This window comes from Lipophrys pholis, assembly GCF_963383615.2.
Source record: "Lipophrys pholis genome assembly, chromosome: 9".
Lineage (NCBI taxonomy): Eukaryota > Metazoa > Chordata > Actinopteri > Blenniiformes > Blenniidae > Lipophrys > Lipophrys pholis.
Genome location: NC_137639.1, coordinates 1,428,824 through 1,448,099, shown reverse-complemented (window position 1 = coordinate 1,448,099; position 19,276 = coordinate 1,428,824). Strand labels below are relative to the sequence as shown.

Below are 19,276 nucleotides of genomic sequence, written 5' to 3'. Positions count from 1 at the left end.
GAGGGTGGAGCACATTACACCACCACACCGTGAATGGAGCACATTACACCACCACACTGAGGGTGGAGCATATTACACCACCACACTGAGAATGGAGCACATTACACCACCACACTGAGGGTGGAGCACATTACACTGCCACACAGTGGGTGGAGCATATTACACCACTCACATTACACCACCACACTGAGGATGGAGCTCATTACACCACCACACTGAGGGTGGAGCACATTACACCACCATACTGAGGGTGGAGCACATTACACCACTCACATTACACCACCACACTGAGAATGGAGCTCATTACACCACCACACTGAGGGTGGAGCACATTACACTGCCACACAGTGGGTGGAGCATATTACACCACTCACATTACACCACCACACTGAGGATGGAGCTCATTACACCACCACACTGAGGGTGGAGCGTATTACACCACCACACTTAGGGTGGAGCACATTACACCACTCACATTACACCACCACACTGAGGATGGAGCTCATTACACCACCACATTGAGGGTGGAGCACATTACACCAACACACTGACAATGGAGCACATTACACCACCACACTGACAATGGAGCACATTACACCACCACACTGAAGGTCCTGATCTGCCCTGATGGTTACATGAAGGTCCTGATGGTTACATGAAGGTCCTGATCTACCCTGATGGTTACATGAAGGTCCTGATGGTTACATGAAGGTCCTGATCTACCCTGATGGTTACATGAAGGTTCTGATCTACTCTGATGGTTACATGAAGGTCCTGATCTACCCTGGTGGTTACATGAAGGTCCTGATGGTTACATGAAGGTCCTGATGGTTACATGAAGGTCCTGATCTGCCCTGATGGTTACATGAAGGTCCTGATCTAACCTGATGGTTACATGAAGGTCCTGATCTACTCTGATGGTTACATGAAGGTGCTGATCTACCCTGATGGTTACACGAAGGTCCTGATCTACTCTGATGGTTACATGAAGGTCCTGATCTAACCTGATGGTTACATGAAGGTCCTGATCTACCCTGGTGGTTACATGAAGGTCCTGATCTACCCTGATGGTTACATGAAGGTCCTGATCTACTCTGATGGTTACATGAAGGTCCTGATGGTTACATGAAGGTCCTGATCTACTCTGATGGTTACATGAAGGTCCTGATCTACCCTGATGGTTACATGAAGGTCCTGATGGTTACATGAAGGTCCTGATCTACTCTGATGGTTACATGAAGGTCCTGATGGTTACATGAAGGTCCTGATCTACTCTGATGGTTACATGAAGGTCCTGATCTACTCTGATGGTTACATGAAGGTCCTGATCTACCCTGATGGTTACATGAAGGTCCTGATCTACCCTGGTGGTTACATGAAGGTCCTGATGGTTACATGAAGGTCCTGATCTACCCTGATGGTTACATGAAGGTCCTGATCTACCCTGGTGGTTACATGAAGGTCCTGATGGTTACATGAAGGTCCTGATCTACCCTGATGGTTACATGAAGGTTCTGATCTGGTCAGAAAGTGATGGAACTCCGACACAGAAAGTCCATCATCAATCTATTGTTCCCGCAATGGAAGAGTTATTGTCACACAATTATCAGGATGTAGGAGAAGATCATGTTGTTAAAACACACCAGCACGGGATTATGTAATCTATTGTCATTTCTGCTGTGAGAATCAGCCACAGTCAGGAAACCTGAGAGTGTTTTATCTTTATCTTCATCTTCATCTTCATCTTCATCTTCATCTTCATCTTCATCTTCATCTTCATCTTCATCTTCATCTTCATCTTTATCTTTATCTTTATCTTCATCTTCATCTTCATCTTCATCTTCATCTTCATCTTCATCTTCATCTTTATCTTCATCTTCATCTTCATCTTCATCTTCATCTTCATCTTCATCTTCATCTTCATCTTCATCTTCATCTTTATCTTTATCTTCATCTTCATCTTCATCTTTATCTTTATCTTTATCTTTATTAGATAAGAACACGGAGGAAAAGCAGGTCTAAAGATGTTGGTGGGATTGTGAGCAGAGCCTGAGTTGACCAGATGATAGACAGAGCAACGTCTCCATCTAGAGTGTGAAACAAGCAGAGCAGCTCACCGTCAACTCAGTTCAAATCTCCTAATCCAGATAATCTGTCCTGTTGAAGGTTGGTTGATGAAACAAGGAAACAACGAAGCTCCAGCACAGCTTGTTAAAGTCAGAACACCAGACGCTCTATAATCTGGATGTGAGAGGAGGAAGATGCTCCATAATCTGATGTTCGAGGAGGAAGATGAATATAATCTGGATGTCAGAGGAGTAAAATGAACATAATCTGATGTTAGAGGAGGAAGATGAATATAATCTGGATGTTAGAGGAGGAAGATGCTCCATAATCTGACGATAGAGGAGGAAGATGAATATAATCTGGATGTTAGAGGAGTAAAATGAACATAATCTGATGTTAGAGGAGGAAGATGAATATAATCTGGATGTTAGAGGAGTAAAATGAACATAATCTGATGTTAGAGGAGGAAGATGCTCCATAATCTGATGATAGAGGAGGAAGATGAATATAATCTGGATGTTAGAGGAGTAAAATGAACATAATCTGATGTTAGAGGAGGAAGATGAATATAATCTGGATGTTAGAGGAGTAAAATGAACATAATCTGATGTTAGAGGAGGAAGATGCTCCATAATCTGATGATAGAGGAGGAAGATGAATATAATCTGGATGTTAGAGGAGTAAAATGAACATAATCTGATGTTAGAGGAGGAAGATGAATATAATCTGGATGTTATAGGAGGAAGATGCTCCATAATCTGATGCTAGAGGAGGAAGATGAATATAATCTGGATGTTATAGGAGGAAGATGCTCCATAATCTGATGCTAGAGGAGGAAGATGAATATAATCTGGATGTTAGAGGAGGACGATGCTCCATAGCCTGATGTTAGACGAGTTAGAAAAGTTTAAATAATAATTGCCACTAATTATATTAACCCTGCACGTAATGCATGAATCTGCACACAATTATCTTCTTGTTAGTTTTAAAATCACAGAAACTGAAATCTCCCTGTCCTGGTGGAAGTTTATCTAATGACAGACCGGTGGTTGTGCACATCATTGCAGCAGTTTATTTTCACACTTTACTCAACATGTGGACTCCTGTTTCTTTGGTTCTTTCCTTTAAAAAAACCAAAAACACTTTATAATTCTGAGATTAACTTGACTCTCTGGAGCTCTCCTGAATCACAAATCCTTTTTCCTTCAGTTCTATTTATTTATTTATTTATGTTAACTTGAACTGCTTCCAGTGTGACTGTTGTTTTGTGTCTAGAGTATAAAGCTGTGTTGAGGTGGACCATGCACAGATGTACTTCTGACCACGAGCCACTAGATGTCGCTGTAAGCCCTTCCTCCCGTCAGGCCACAGTTTAACCTTCCTGTGAAAAACGCCGGTTCATGTTAAACCTGGTGCTGCTGAGACAACTGCAGGTCTCTACAGTCCTTCCAGCCGGTTTCCCTCAGTCGAACATGTTTTAAAGCAGCCGCTCGAGCTCAGACCGACAGAAACGTGTGACGTTGTGGTTCCTCTCTTTTAAACTCTCGGTTTGACGTCACAGCAAAATGCGGTGAGGATGCTCACGTGCTGCGTTCAGGAAACCTCAGGAAGAAAGAACATCGGTGAAAATACATGTACTGTATGTCAAAACAAGTTAAGAAGTTCAACTGAATGTTGTTTCTTTTAAATAGATAAGCTCAGTAGTAGCGTTGTAGCACTCCAGACAGGCGCTGAGACCACATTTTCTAGGTCTAGATCTGGTCTTGGTCTTCACTCAATCTCGAGTCAGGAGGTCTTGTCTACAACACGACTTAATCAAGATACAACTTTTATTTTCTCAGTTAGGTGATAATAATGATAATAATAATCAAGGAGAAGAAGAAGAAGAAGAAGAAGAAGAAGAAGAAGAATTAGAAGAAGAAGAAGAAGAATCAAGTCAAAGTCAAATTTATTATCAATACTACAATATGTACAGGACATACAGAGCTTTGAGAAGCCGTTTCTGTCTGGCCCGTGGTGTAAACATAAAAACATAAAAAATAAATAAAAATGAGAATCAGACAGAAAAACAGGTCCCTGACTTTATTTCTTATCTAAAAGAGGGTGGTAGGGTTCAGTGTAGAAAGGTGGATGGTGGGTATCTGGGGGAGTCCAGGGTGTGTGTGTGTGTGTGTGTGTGTGTGTGTGTGTGTGTGTGTGTGTGTGTGTGTGTGTGTGTGTGTGTGTGTGTGTGTGTGTGTGTGTGTGTGTGTGTGTGTGTGTGTGTGTGTGTGCGTGCGTGCGTGTGTCTGTGTGTGTGTGTGTGTGTGTGTGTGTTCGTTCAGGATCCAGCTTTCTTGTGTGAGAGAGGCAGGGGGGGCAGAGCCGGGAGGGTCCTGACAGCCTGGTGGACGAAGCTGTCCCTCAGTCGGCTGGTTCTGGCTTGGAGACCCCGCAGTCTCCCCCCCGATGGCAGCAGGCTGTGTAACGGGTGGGTGGGATCACCTGCGATGCCGAGGGCCTGGCGGGTGAGGCGGGTGGCGTAGATGTCATGGAGAGCGGGGAGAGAGGCACCAGTGATCTTCTCAGCTGCTCTCACGATGCGCTGGAGGGTTCTGCGGCAGGATGCGGTGAAGGCGCCGTGCGACACCGTGATGCAGCAGGTCATGAGTGACCGGATGGTGCCTCTGGAGAAGGTGCACATGATGGGGGGCGGGGCTCTGGCTCTTCTCAGCTTGCGGAGGAAGGAGAGGCGCTGGTCAGCTTTCTTGGCCAGGGATGTGGTGTTGATGGTCCAGGAGAGGTCCTCTGTGATGTGAACACCCGGGAACTTGGTGCTGCTCACCCTCCCCACAGCAGCACCGTTGATGGACAGAGGAGAGTGCTGGGTGCACAACCATCTCCTTCGTCTTCTCCACCTTCAGGAAGAGACTGTTGTGGCTGCACCACTCTGCCAGGCGGCTCGCCTCAGTCCTGTAGTTCGTCTCATCAGCACCACGGTCGTGTTGATGAAGAGGTTGGAGCTGTGTGACGGTTTGTAGTGATGGGTCAGCAGGGTGAAGAGGAGGGGGCTCAGCACACTTCGTGTTCAGAATGATGGTGCTTGATGTGTTGCTGCCGACCCGTACTGCTTGTGGTCTCCCAGTCAGGAAGTCCAGTAGCCAGTTGCACAGCGTCGTGTTCAGAACCAGCCGGTCCAGTTTGACGATCAACTGTCGGGGGATGATTGTGTTGAATGCTGAGCTGAAGTCAATGAATAGCATTCGAACAGAAGAGTCTTTTTGTTCAGATCTGTTGAAGCCGTTTGAAGGGTGGTGGTGATGACATCATCGGTTGAGCGGTTTGACCGATATGCAAACTGGAAAGGGTCCAGGGAGGGGGGGAGGACAGCCTTGATGTTTTCCAGAACGAACCGTTCGAAGCTCTTCATGAGGATGGGGGTGAGAGCACCAGGATGGTAGTTGTTGAGTCAGGAGGGTGGCGACTTCTTTGGGACCGGGATGATGGTGGTGGTTTTGAGGCATGTGAGGACAATAGCCTGACTCAGCGAGATGTTGAAGATGTCTGTGAGGACATCCGTGAGTTCACCCGCACTGTCTCTCAGCACCCGGCCAGGTATTTTGTCAGGACCAGGAGCTTTGCTGGCATTGATCCTGCGGAGTGTTGTCCTCACACTGTCCTTGGACAGCGTGATCGCCTGGTCGCCTGGAGGAGGTGTGGACTTCTGTGCTGGCATGCTGTTGTGTGCCTGGAACCGAGCGAAGAACCCGTTCAGCAGAGAGGTGGTGCTGTTGCCGGTCTGCGGTGAGGGTTTGTAGTCTGTGATGGCCTGTATTCCCCGCCACAGGCTGCCCGAGTCTCTGCTGTCACTAAATCTGTGGGCTGTCCTCTTGGAGTACTGCCTCTTAGCCTGTCTGATGCCGCGGGACAGATTGGCCCTGGCTGTCCTGAGGCCTACCTGGTCTCCTGCTCTGAAGGCGGAGTTCCGAACGTTCAGGAGCCTGTAGACCTCCCTTGTCAGCCACGGCTTCTGGTTGGCCCAAACAGTGATATTTTTGAGGTGTGTTAGGTCGTCCGTGTACTTGGCGATGTAGGCAGTGACTGTGTCGGTGTACTCCTGGAGGTCTGTAGTCTTGTTGTAGGAGGCATTCTGTTTAAACGAAAGTCGATGTGTTTTTTCAGTTCTGGAATCAGTCTTTGGGTTTGCATGGTTGAAATCACCCGCCAAGATGAAGGCAGCCTCTGGGTGGGCTGCTGCTGCTCACTGAGGTGCAGATACAGTTCATGGAGCGCCTCACTCTGGCTGCTGTTGTTGGAGCTCGGCGGGATGTAAACAGCGACGATCAGAACTGCTGTAAACTCCCTCGGGAGATAGAATGGCCGGCACTTCATAACCATACACTCCAGTAACAGTGAGCAGTGCTTGAGAACCATAACAGCGTCCCGGCACCAGGCCTCGTCCCCCGCCGCGGGTCTTACCTCCTTCGACGAGAACTCTGTCTGCTCGGTAGCATGTTAGCCGCTCGAGCTGAATGGCGCGGTCCCAGACGTTGTTGTTAAGCCATGTTTCCGTAAATACAAACACACAGCAGTCTCTCACAGTCTTCTGAGTGTTTCATAGGAGACGAGTGTAGTCCAGCTTGTTATCCAGAGAGCGTACGTTGGCCGGTGCGATGGTGGGGATGACCGGACTTCTCACCTTCACCACACCCCGCCTCAGCACCATGGGGCCCCAGCATTCAGCTGCTCAGCACCGTGGGGCCCGGGCCCCAGCATTCAGCTACTCAGCACCATGGGGCCCCAGCATTCAGCTGCTCAGCACCGTGGGGCCCGGGCCCCAGCATTCAGCTGCTCAGCACCGTGGGGCCCGGGCCCCAGCATTGAGCTGCTCAGCACCGTGGGGCCCCAGCATTCAGCTGCTCAGCACCGTGGGGCCCGGGCCCCAGCATTGAGCTGCTCAGCACCGTGGGGCCCCAGCATTCAGCTGCTCAGCACCGTGGGGCCCCAGCATTCAGCTGCTCAGCACTCAGACTCTGGGACTCCCTCTCCCCAATCAGACAGTCAGACTCCATTACATCATTCAAAACTAAACTCCAAATCCACCTGTTCAAACCGGGTTTTTCACTCTCAGTGGACTCTGTACTTAACTTTACCTGTTTCTATGTTTTTTTTTTTACATGATTTGAACGAGCTACTGCTGCTCTGCATGACTTTTCTTTCCCACTCTTTGTCTGGTAATCATGATTAAATTGGACTAGAATTCGAGTTTAGTAAATAAGCTAATAGAAACTCTATATTTTTGGTAACCATCTTTTCTTCTTACCAGTGTGGTGGGTTAACAATTGACGGCTCTCCTGGCCAAGGTGCTGAACACATTCAATAATGACCAATAAGGTCAGCATTTGTGTAGTTTATCAGACGATGATGTGGATTATGTGTCAGTGCATTCATGATCTGCAAATTCAAAACAATGGAACCACAGGTGTGATTATTACCACCTTGAATAACTCCAGAAAGACGTTGTCAAAAGAAAGATGAAGAAAGCAGTTGTGAGTCAGGAACTGATCAGTTGGTCTGGCTGGTAAAGTTTTCTGTGTTTTGGATGTTTCTGGATCTTATGAGATCTAGGAGTGCTTTGTAATGGATTTATGGACCCCAGGAAGAATAGTTGTCACTCATCAGGGGGGTCAGCTGCCGCTCAGTTGAAAGGTTGCAGGTTCAATACCACATCTCCCTGGTCCACATGTTGTCCTTGAGCAAGACACTGAATTCCAAACTGCTCCCAATGGATGGCCTGAGCGCCGATAACATGGCAGCCACCTCCATTATAGTGTGAGTGCGTGTGTGAATGGGTGAATGTGATTCATTGTGTAAAGTGCTTTGGGGCAACTAATGGGGCCCCTGAAAAATAAATGTGAGAAGAATTCATTAACATTAGATCATTTTGATTGCATGTTTACGTTCATTCCTGTAATAAAAGTCAAGGAATAAAACTTTGACATCATTAAAATGTTGTCATCCTGTGAGTACTGAGAATTCCGCCCGTGCCTGTGGTCCGTGAAGGCGGCGCACAGCCCCGCCGCCTCTGCTGGGAGGATCCGACCATTACGATCCGGGCAGCGGTTGCCAGCGATGCGATGCCCCGTTCTGTGGAGGAGTCCCGGGCATAGGCGCTGTGTGGGTGCCGCGGTCACACGGAGTGGGCTGAACCGTCCCCGGTCTCTCTGACCGAGCACCGAGAGGAACGCACGCCACCCGGCGGGGACTCGAGTTTACCGGAGAGCCGCTGGAAGCAGAAGGTGAGCCGCGGTAACTTTAGCCCGCTGCGTGCTACATGCTAACGGGGCTAGCCGCGCTGAGTCCCCGGCAGAACCTGCCTGCCTGCCGGGGAGCCGCTCGTTCCCCCGGGGGGAGGCCGGTGTGTGGCGGGGCTCTGTGACAAGGGGCCGGGCTATTCGGAGATGAATGAAGCCGAGCCGTGAACGTCCTTCACCGGGGAGCGAACGTGGATCAATCAATGAACAACGAGCTAACCTCCGGTTACCGTCAGGCTAACGGCTGGCGGCGGCTTGTCCCCGCTGCCGGGCCCGCTACACAGCCGAGTATCCGGCCTGGCTGTTCCGTCAGGATGTGAGAGGAATCCAAGCTGCTTCTGGTAGTTTTAGAAGAGTTTGAACTCCCTACGGAGCCGCACATCAGGGGATGTTAGCTGGCAGCCTCCCGGCTGTCAAACCCAGTCAGCACAGCGTCTAGAGCCGGGCTACTAACATCCAGAGCAGGGCTACTAACATCCAGAGCAGGGCTACTACCATCCAGAGCAGGGCTACTAACATCCAGGCTACTAACATCCAGAGCCGGGCTACTAACATCCAGAGCCGGGCTACTAACATCCAGAGCAGGGCTACTAACATCCAGGCTACTAACATCCAGAGCCGGGCTACTAACATCCAGGCTACTAACATCCAGAGCAGGGCTACTAACATCCAGAGCAGGGCTACTAACATCCAGACTACCAACATCCACATCTAGGCTACTAACATCCACCTCAAGACTACTAACATCGAGGCTACTAACATCCACATCCGCACTACTAACATTCACATCCTGGCTACTAACATCCAGGCTACCAACATCCACATCCCGGCTACTAACATCCAGGCTACTAACATCGAGGCAACTAACATCCGCACCGAGGCTACTAACATCCAGGCTGCTAACATCCAGGCTACTAACATCCAGGCTACTAACATCCGCACCGAGGCTACTAACATCCGCACCGAGGCTACTAACATCCAGGCTACTAACATCCAGGCTACTAACATCCGCACCGAGGCTACTAACATCCAGGCTACTAACATCCGCACCGAGGCTACTAACATCCAGGCTACTAACTTCCACATCCAGGCTACCAACATCCACATCCCGGCTACTAACATCCAGGCTACTAACATCGAGGCAACTAACATCCGCACCGAGGCTACTAACATCCAGGCTACTAACATCCGCACCGAGGCTACTAACATCCAGGCTACTAACATCCAGGCTACTAACATCCAGGCTACTAACATCCGCACCGAGGCTACTAACATCCAGGCTACTAACATCCGCACCGAGGCTACTAACATCCAGGCTACTAACAGCCACATCCAGGCTACGAATATTCCCATCCAGGCTACTAACATCCACACCGAGGCTACTAACATCCAGACTACTAACATCCCCACCCAGGCTACTAACATCCAGGCTACTAACATCGAGGCAACTAACATCCGCACCGAGGCTACTAACATCCAGGCTACTAACATCCAGGCTACTAACATCCGCACCGAGGCTACTAACATCCAGGCTACTAACATCCAGGCTACTAACATCTGCACCGAGGCTACTAACATCCAGGCTACTAACATCCAGGCTACTAACATCCGCACCGAGGCTACTAACATCCAGGCTACTAACTTCCACATCCAGGCTACCAACATCCACATCCAGGCTACTAACATCGAGGCAACTAACATCCGCACCGAGGCTACTAACATCCAGGCTACTAACATCCGCACCGAGGCCACTAACATCCGCACCGAGGCTACTAACATCCAGGCTACTAACATCCAGGCTACTAACATCCGCACCGAGGCTACTAACATCCGCACCGAGGCTACTAACATCCAGGCTACTAACATCCGCACCGAGGCTACTAACATCCAGGCTACTAACAGCCACATCCAGGCTACGAATATTCCCATCCAGGCTACTAACATCCAGACTACAAACATCCTTTGATCCAGTATACTGTACGTTATGTGAACACAGATATTTGATGTGAACATTTCTCTTATTTTCTTGTTGTTATATTATAACGCTGCAGATTTTCTGAAGGAGGAAGCATGTTTACATGTGTGAGGTAAACAAAGGTTTACACTAGATCCACACTGTACAATAATAATCAACAGGTGGATTGTACTTATATTAAACAGGTTGATCTACAGTGACTACATTACAAACTCTTTAGTAGATTATGTTAATGTTTTCCCAGTAAAATAAGTCGAATGTACTTTTCAGTGTTCCAACTGTTTCTGTGTAAATAGACATTATTTTCAAAACAATAACACAACAAGGAGGCATTTTCATTAGAAGCGTTTTAATGTAAACCCACTGTGAATAATAGAATATATATATATATATATATATATATATATATTAGTGCCGTCAAAAATAACGCGTTCATTTAGTTAATTTATTTGAAACGTGTAACTCGTTAAATTTTTTTTAACGTAATTAACATCGTTTTATTAACTTCTGTTTTTTTATTACATTTTTTTTTTTTTTTTTTTTACTCCCTTACCAGAGCAGCAGCATGAGCAGCGTCTCTGGGTGCAGCACCGTGACTACAGAGCAGCACAATACCCAGTGGAATAATATTGAGGCAGAAAGTTTGACTTTAAAAAGTTCTCTGAGGCTGATTGAGAAAATAAGTCGTTAGTTTTACGTTGAAAAGCCGAATTTAACGACCACAGAAGTAATTCTGCAGGAAAACAGCAGGTTGCCATGTTGGCTGACCAGGAGCCTCCAAGCTGCTAAAGCTGGAGGAAATACTGGAAGAATATTAATTTATCCTCATACTGTGTGTGTGTGTGTGTGTGTGTGTGTGTGTGTGTGTGTGTGTGTGTGTGTGTGTGTGTGTGTGTGTGTGTGTGTGTGTGTGTGTGTGTGTGTGTGTGTGTGTGTGTGTGTGTGTGTGTGTGTGTGTGTGTGTGTGTGTGTGTGTGTTAGTTATTGGCACTTTGTTAATGTAATAAGTAGGGATGTCCTGATCAGATCGGTAGATATCGGGCCGGTATTGGTGATTTGTGACTGATCGGGAATCTGCAAATCCAGCCGATCACCCCGCAGATCTAAAAAAAACAACAACCCCAAAACCATTTCCCCATCAGCTGCCGTAAAGCAGCCCCGTGTGCGACCTGCCGTAAACTGAGGTGAGCAGCCTGAAGCCACTGAGAGGATCAACCAGCAGTCTGGAGGGAGTTTAAGGTGGATAACCAAACCAGTCCTGAAAGGTGGAGCACCAGAGCTTCACCACAGTCCTGAGAGGTGGAGCACCAGAGCTTCACCACAGTCCTGAGAGATGGAGCACCAGAGCTTCACCACAGTCCTGAGAGGTGGAGCACCAGAGCTTCACCACAGCCCTGAGAGGTGGAGCACCAGAGCTTCACCACAGTCCTGAGAGATGGAGCACCAGAGCTTCACCACAGTCCTGAGAGGTGGAGCACCAGAGCTTCATCACAGTCCTGAGAGGTGGAGCACCAGAGCTTCATCACAGTCCTGAGAGGTGGAGCACCAGAGCTTCATCACAGTCCCGAGAGGTGGAGCACCAGAGCTTCGTTTAACACAACTAATCTGATAAGACATCTAAAACGTAAACATGCGGCGGATTACACTCAGTAAAGACCATCATCCGTGGACAATAGATGACGTAATGGCCCCCCACTGTCAAAATAAAAGTACCACGTCCAGGAGAACATGGACTGGGAGTCATGACACCACAGAGGAAACTTTGTTCTGATTGGCTCTACTGAGCATGTGCAGAGGAACTAGTTACTACAGCCGTGGTACGCTTGCCCAGTAACAGAGTTTCCGGAAAGTTGTTTTCCTCATTTACATGGAGTCTGAACGTTTTCGAAAAGTTGTGTATTCCCAGTTCCCTCGGAGCCCGAGCGTTCTGGAGAAGATAAACATTGGGAGCCGTTTTCAAAAAGTTGTATTTTCAGCGGCTTCAAGCACCGTTGTCATGGAAACGGATACACAAATAGCACAAACGTTGTGCAAAGGTAAAATGACATTTATAAAACTCATCATATAACACGAGTCCAATCGAACAAAGAACACGTGTTTCAGGCTTAGTGAAAACACTGAATTTACACTAAACGCTCAGAGGTTTGTATTTGTACATCATAAAGTGGGAAATTGCTGTCTTATTAAATCCTAGAGTATCATTAGTCCCATCGGAATCTGTAATTATTTTAAATAAAAAAAAATAATAATTTACTTGAAATAAATATGGCTTTGGACAGTATCACAATTATTTATGTTAATGGTAATCGTAAAGTTCTGGTCTTACTGTTGGGAAAATATATTTTATAAAACAATAAGTACTTAAAAGTTTGTTTACATGTAAACACGGTTCTAGATTTTCATTTCAAACTAAAATGTAATCAAAATGGGAATGAGATCAATCTGTCTTCAGTGTTTGGAAAATACCTTGATAACGTGTCCTGCAAGTAATTCTAATGAAAAGATTGATTCTTATAGAAAAACTTCACAGTTGTATTTCAAATCGTACTTGTAAAAAAAACCAAAGAATCTTTCTGAGCGTTGCCGATCCACCGGAGTGACGGTGTTGGGCAGCGTTTGTGTGGCTGCGTGAGCATTCTGTAAGAAACATACTTCACTGCAGTTAAAGTGAAAATGGCCAGACCAGCATTAGCAGAGCCAACTTGGACCGCCGGCCGAGGAAAACGGCCGTAACTCCAGAAGTGAAGTGCGTCGATACCACCCAGTCTACAAGCATCAGTCCACGCTGTGCTGCTTCCTGGATATCTGAGATGACACGGCTGTTTGTCATTTTCTTGCAAAGCAGAACCAACATTCTCTGGTTTGTTCTCATGTGAACTCTCCTCAGTGTTCCAGGTCCTGCTGCCTTTTCATTTGAGCTCATTTCTGATCCTACTGGACATGAGAAAATCTTTCTTCTGGAGCCATTTATCCAAATTCTGGGGGTTTCAGTTTTGTTCTTCGTGTTAAGCTTGAAAGATGCTTTTGAAAATACATTTCTAAAACATTTGCCATCATCCGAAGGAATCGACAGTCATCTTGTCATTTCATTGATGTCCGTGTTTTGTTTTAGAGGTCTGAATATTTAGCCGTTTACAAGTTGCATACTAACATGTCGACGACATTGCCAGAGAATTTTGAAAACATTGGTTGTCCTGTGAACATGGAAAATATAACTTTTTGAAATGCTTAGTAGTGTACGTACTCACTACAATTACATTAAATAGGTTTCTTGCACATGCGTAAGTAGACGGACGAAAATCCCAATTTGCACATGCGTAAGTAGACGGACGAAAATCCCAATTTAGAATTCGGAGTGATTGTGCTGCTCACTCTTTGAATTTTCTAGAGCTTCAACAAAGCGCACATTCATTCCCTAACATTTACCACACCATCGTCTGCATACGATGCATTCTCACATCCTGCAGAGACTAAGTGGACACACAGAGGAAGAAAGAGGATTTAAAGTTCTGTTATCCAGCGTTTCACCTCCTCCTGTTCTCCTCTTCCTCCTGCTCCTCCTGTTCTCCTCCTCCTGTTCACCTCCTCCTCCTGTCCTCCTCCTCCTCCTCCTGTTCACCTCCTCTTCCTGGTCTCCTCCTCCTGTTCCTCCTGTTCACCTCCTCCTCTTGTTCACCTCCTCCTCCTGTTCACCTCCTCCTCCTGTTCACCTCCTCCTCCTCCTGCTCCTCCTGTTCTCCTCCTCCTCCTGTTCCTCCTGTCCTCCTCCTCCTGGTCTCCTCCTCCTGTTCCTCCTGTTCCTCCTGTTCTCTTCCTCCTGGTCTCCTCCTCCTCCTGTTCTCCTCCTCCTCCTCCTCCTCCTGTTCTCCTCCTCCTGGTCTGGTCGGTCCAGAAACCTTCAGTATTCTAAGTTTCTAGCTCCTCCTTGATTTTCCTCATTTGAATATTGGATCATAGGAGCTGCATTTAGAATCTGCTGTGTCTGTGTGAGCTGGACTGGCTCCGCCCACACATGCCCATCTTGGGAAGAGGAGGAAGTACTTCCTCTCGTGGTGCCATGTGCCAGAGCAGAGCTGCCTAATTGTGGGAGGAGTCAAAGGGAGGAAAAACACAGCACCAACTGGAGGCCTCACATGAAAGAACAGAGGCTTCAGCAGTTCTGCCTTTTCTTTAGGCAGAACGTTAGAACGTTTTCACCTGAAGGTTTTCTGAAACAAACCGAGCCATTTCCAGTCAAACGTACTTGTGGAAACAGAAATGAACATGCAAGCCAGTAGTGCTGCTCAATGAATCAACTCTTCATGGTGATGAGATTTCTCCTCCAGACGATCTCAGACTCCTGTAATGGAGGAACGAGGACGATGTAGTAGAACCGATGAACGGGAGGCGGCGGCGGCGTGTTCAGCGAGGAACTCCAAACTTTCTTCTCCGTTCAGCCACACGTCTCAGTAACTCTTTTCTTTTCTCTGTGTAACACCAAGATACCTCCCACCAGAAACCCCACCTCTACAAAATAAAGGTCCCCACCACCCCACAGTAACTGGGTGAATATGAACCATGATCCATTTAAAGCCTTTAATACAAATGTTGAATAACTTGATGAGAATTTAAAAGCTGCAGTAGATGGAGGCTCTTTGTAGTACTCTGTAGTATCCCTGCACTGTGTATTCAGACTGAATCTTGGAGTAACGTCCTGAAGTCTTTAAAGCTTCAGTAAGTGAAGAGAAGCCGACCTGAGTAGTGTCTTCCCCAGTCTCAGGGTAAACAATGCACGGCAGCGGTGGTACGTTAGGATGTACAGTCTCGGTTGCTCCAGTGGGCGGCAAACCTTTGCTGGTGGCTGGAGCTCCGACTTGTGAGGTGCAAGTGCATTTCAGTTCAACATGTCCTTTCGAACAGAGGTGACGACCGATTAATGACTGATTAGAAGGTGAGCTGACGAGTCCCAGGCATCCTAGTTGATAATATATGACTGAGCTGTGATGGTTAACGTGGGGCTGGGTAAGAAGATTCTGATATTGACCACAAATCAACACATTTCTTAACCTTTGTGTTTATTTTGAGTACTTCCTCTCATACTTCTTAGCAGAGTTGTGAATAACGCCTTATAAACAAACGTTTTCATTAATGAGTGACGGTTGTGGATCATCACAGCTGCTGAACTTCAAGAGAAAACTGCTGTTAGATCTTCTAGCTTTCAGTGTCAGTTCATGACTGAAAATCAGCATCTTCCTGTAGTTTCTGTGACTGAGTCTTAATTTGAAATGCTCACTAAATCTCCCTGCTGTTGTGTCCTGCAGGAGGCCGGAGCCATGGCTTTCTCCGTCAGCCTTCGATGAACCCAAATAAGCTGGACCCCCCCCGACTCGGCCAAGCCGCCCCTCTCCCCATCGCCCTCCCCGGCCATGGCGGGATTCAAGCGGGGCTATGATGGCAAGATCGCTGGCTTGTACGACCTTGACAAGACGCTGGGCCGCGGTCACTTCGCCGTGGTCAAGCTGGCACGCCACGTCTTCACCGGGGAGAAGGTGGCGGTGAAAGTGATTGACAAGACCAAGCTGGACTCGGTGGCGACGGGCCACCTGTTCCAGGAGGTCCGCTGCATGAAGCTGGTGCAGCACCCCAACATCGTGCGGCTGTACGAAGTCATTGACACTCAGACCAAGCTGTACCTCATCCTGGAGCTGGGAGACGGCGGGGATATGTTCGACTACATCATGAAGCACGAGGAGGGTCTGAACGAGGAGCTGGCCAAGAAGTACTTCGCCCAGATCGTGCACGCCATCTCCTACTGCCACCGGCTGCACGTGGTGCACCGCGACCTCAAGCCCGAGAACGTGGTGTTCTTCGAGAAGCAGGGGCTGGTCAAGCTCACCGACTTCGGGTTCAGCAACAAGTTTCAGCCGGGGAAGAAGCTGACCACCAGCTGTGGATCTCTGGCGTACTCGGCCCCCGAGATCCTGCTGGGCGACGAGTACGATGCTCCTGCCGTAGGTACGCAAAACACAGCGCTGACCAATGTTGCTCCAGTCATGAAATGAGTCACGTTGGTAATTGGAGCCGGGTGTTGCAGAGTTGAGTTGCCGACAGGATGTGAGCTCTATATTTGATGCAGCCCAGACACTGAAGGCATTCTGTCTGTTGGATTGTTTTCGTCGGGGCTTTTGTTGCTTGTGGCATCCATTAACGATCTGCTGTCATCACTTCTTCCACAAAACAACGTCTGTTTCTGTGTCACACGTTTCGCTTCAAGCAGAAAACTTGGGACTTTCCCCTAAAAATATACACATTTTTCATCGTTACTTCCTGCAAACCCACGCACCCACTCGTCTTTGAGCTTTTCAACACGAAAGTGAAATCCTCGGTGGTAAATGTTCCTTCCCTGAAAGTCCTGCTACTTTTACTTCTTTTCATTTCAGTTTGTGTGTTTGAATCTGATATACGTCAGTTTGTTTGATGAATGAAGAAAACTTTAGGTGAACATTAACGCATAACGGTTATGTAGATGATCTTAACGCATGGTGTCTCGAGAGCTGCTGTTTTATATCACAGTGTCGTTTCTCTTGCCCCTAATGTTCACCTGCTGTGACTGGACGGAGCTTTTCATATTTTTCATCATGTGTTCTTCAGTTTGACTGGTTTTTTCTTGGTGTTTGTGGCTTTGACTTCTTAAACTACCAAGGCCCCATTTACCCTGCAACTCCTTGCATTGTGGGAGTTTGTTTATGAAGCAATGGTGCTCAGAGCCATCGAGGACAGAACTTTTCTGAAACGCTGCTTCGTGCGCTTCGTGCGCTTCGTGCGCACCACGGCTGTAGTAAATAGTACTGCTGTAGTAAATAGTACTCCTGTAAACGAGGCCCTGCTATGAAGTCATTCCAGCAGTTTGTGTACAGAGAATCAGCAGATGTATTTGTGCTGGAACTTGTGTGTGATGATGAAGATCTGTAGAGAACGTTGGTTTCAGTTGAGTGTTGAAGGTTTGACGGTGCAGGACTGTGTCCCCTTGTCCTTCCTCACCCTGGGGAAACCCCTGAAGCTCCTGGACTCTTTAGATTCCACGTCCTCAACACGTGTTTGTCCCGCTGCCTCCTTTGCCTGTAAATTGCTCTCAGTTCCATGGTTACGTCCCCTGTCCCCCCTGAGTAACCGGATACTAGGGTAGTGATGACCGTTTGACAGTCATCACTTTGCCACCGTAGCAGGCTGCAGGCTGCAGAGTCAGCTTCGCCAGTGCCAGTGTCGTCCCCCGGTGTCCCATTGCACCAAATGAAGTGCCTCGTTGATTTTCTCTGAGGGAAGCGACGGTGCAGATTGAGTGTCAAGGGACACGTATCCCATTCGGTCAAATCATGGAAAGGGCCCAGCTTGAGGATTGGATGAGGAGACGGACTGGACTGAGCTTGTTTTGGGTCAGTGTGGTTGTGCATGTGCTGCTCATCCTGAAGGAGCCTGAAACTGGTCTCATGCTTTTAATTACACAAAGAAAAATCTGTCCCACAACTTTTTCAGATCCTGTGTTTCTGTCTCTTGTCTTAGCTGAGGTAAACAAACTGGTTCCAAACATTAACACTGTCTCTCGTTTGACCAGCTGGGACTCACGTCTGTCTTCACAAGGTGAATTCTCTGAATCTGGATGACGGCACACGGCTCACCTTTCCACTGTGTAGATACTGGTACACCTCAGTACTCTTACAGTTCTACTGTGTAGATACTGGTACACCTCAGTACTCTTACAGTTCTACTGTGTAGATACTGGTACACCTCAGTACTCTTAAAGTTCCACTGTGAGGATATACTGGTACACCTCAGTACTCTTACAGTTCTACTGTGTAGATACTGGTACTCCTCAGTACTCTTAAAGTTTGTCAGCTGCTCCGTGAGCCGCTAATGACAGGATGAGGATGTCTCAGGAAGTTACCACAGTCCTTTCTCATGTCGTCCTCTCAGGTCAAGATTTATAAGAGATGAGGCAACATGTTCCCACGTTAATGTCCTGGCAGCAGCGTAGTTTGTCATGATTTATTGTAGTTTTATAGACCAGATCAAAACACTACGCTGCCTCCACCATCATTCTCACTAACCGGAAATGCTCAAGAAAAAAATCGGAAGAACAGAGAATTTAAAGTGGGTGGAGTCTTGGGCGGAGCGGCATCAGGGATGACGTTAACGTCACTGTTAACTTTGACGGTGACGTTAGCTAACGTGATGACTAACCATGTTTTGAACAACGCATATTTAACGGTCGGTTAGCTAGCGGAGGGTTTAACCAGTGGTTAAAATAACCCAGTTAGGAACAACCGGGCCCAGACTGAGGAACAGCCTCTACTGGCTTTCATGGCTTTTAGTTTGAGTCTGTACGCTGTTATGTACAACCACAATCTGTCATGAGATGGATGAAGTCTGACTTTGTTTTCCACTGAAACACGGAGTGACCGAGAGGAAAGGGACAGATTTAAGACCTGAACGTCATAAGGCCCAATATCGCTGCTTGACCGTCAATCCTGAATGAAACTACACGCACACACACACACACACACACACACACACACACACACACACACACACACACACACACACACACACACACACACACACACACACACACACACACACACACACACACTCTCCTGGAAAATAGTTTTGAAGTTATTCGACATCGTCTGTTGCATTATTGCAGCGTGTCGTGAGCAGGTCCATCAGGTCCATCAGGTAGTTCAGCATTAGTATGAAATCTGATAGGATTTGTTGGGATTTGTTTATCATTCATTCATGACCGTCCAGAAGTCACAATCCCTGTTCAAACCGCTTTCCTTTTAATGGAGTTGACTGGCAGTTATATATATATATATATATATATATATTTGTAAATTGATAAGAATAATTAGAGCAAAAAAGTGGGACGTTCGGAGTGCCTCCCCTGGAAAAACTTTGAAAAAAT

The 19,276-nt window shown here is 47.3% G+C and overlaps 1 protein-coding gene across 1 annotated transcript in view; it reads left to right on the top strand.

Annotated features, from left to right (window-relative positions):
- The first annotated feature begins 8,153 nt into the window (after window positions 1-8,153).
- Window positions 8,154-19,276, top strand: part of snrka (SNF related kinase a) — a 62,570-nt gene continuing 51,447 nt past the window's right edge. The window contains 2 exon segments of the mRNA XM_080471288.1: window positions 8,154-8,345; window positions 15,636-16,329. Coding sequence (XP_080327414.1) covers window positions 15,741-16,329 — 589 coding nt within the window. The 5' untranslated portion in view covers window positions 8,154-8,345; window positions 15,636-15,740.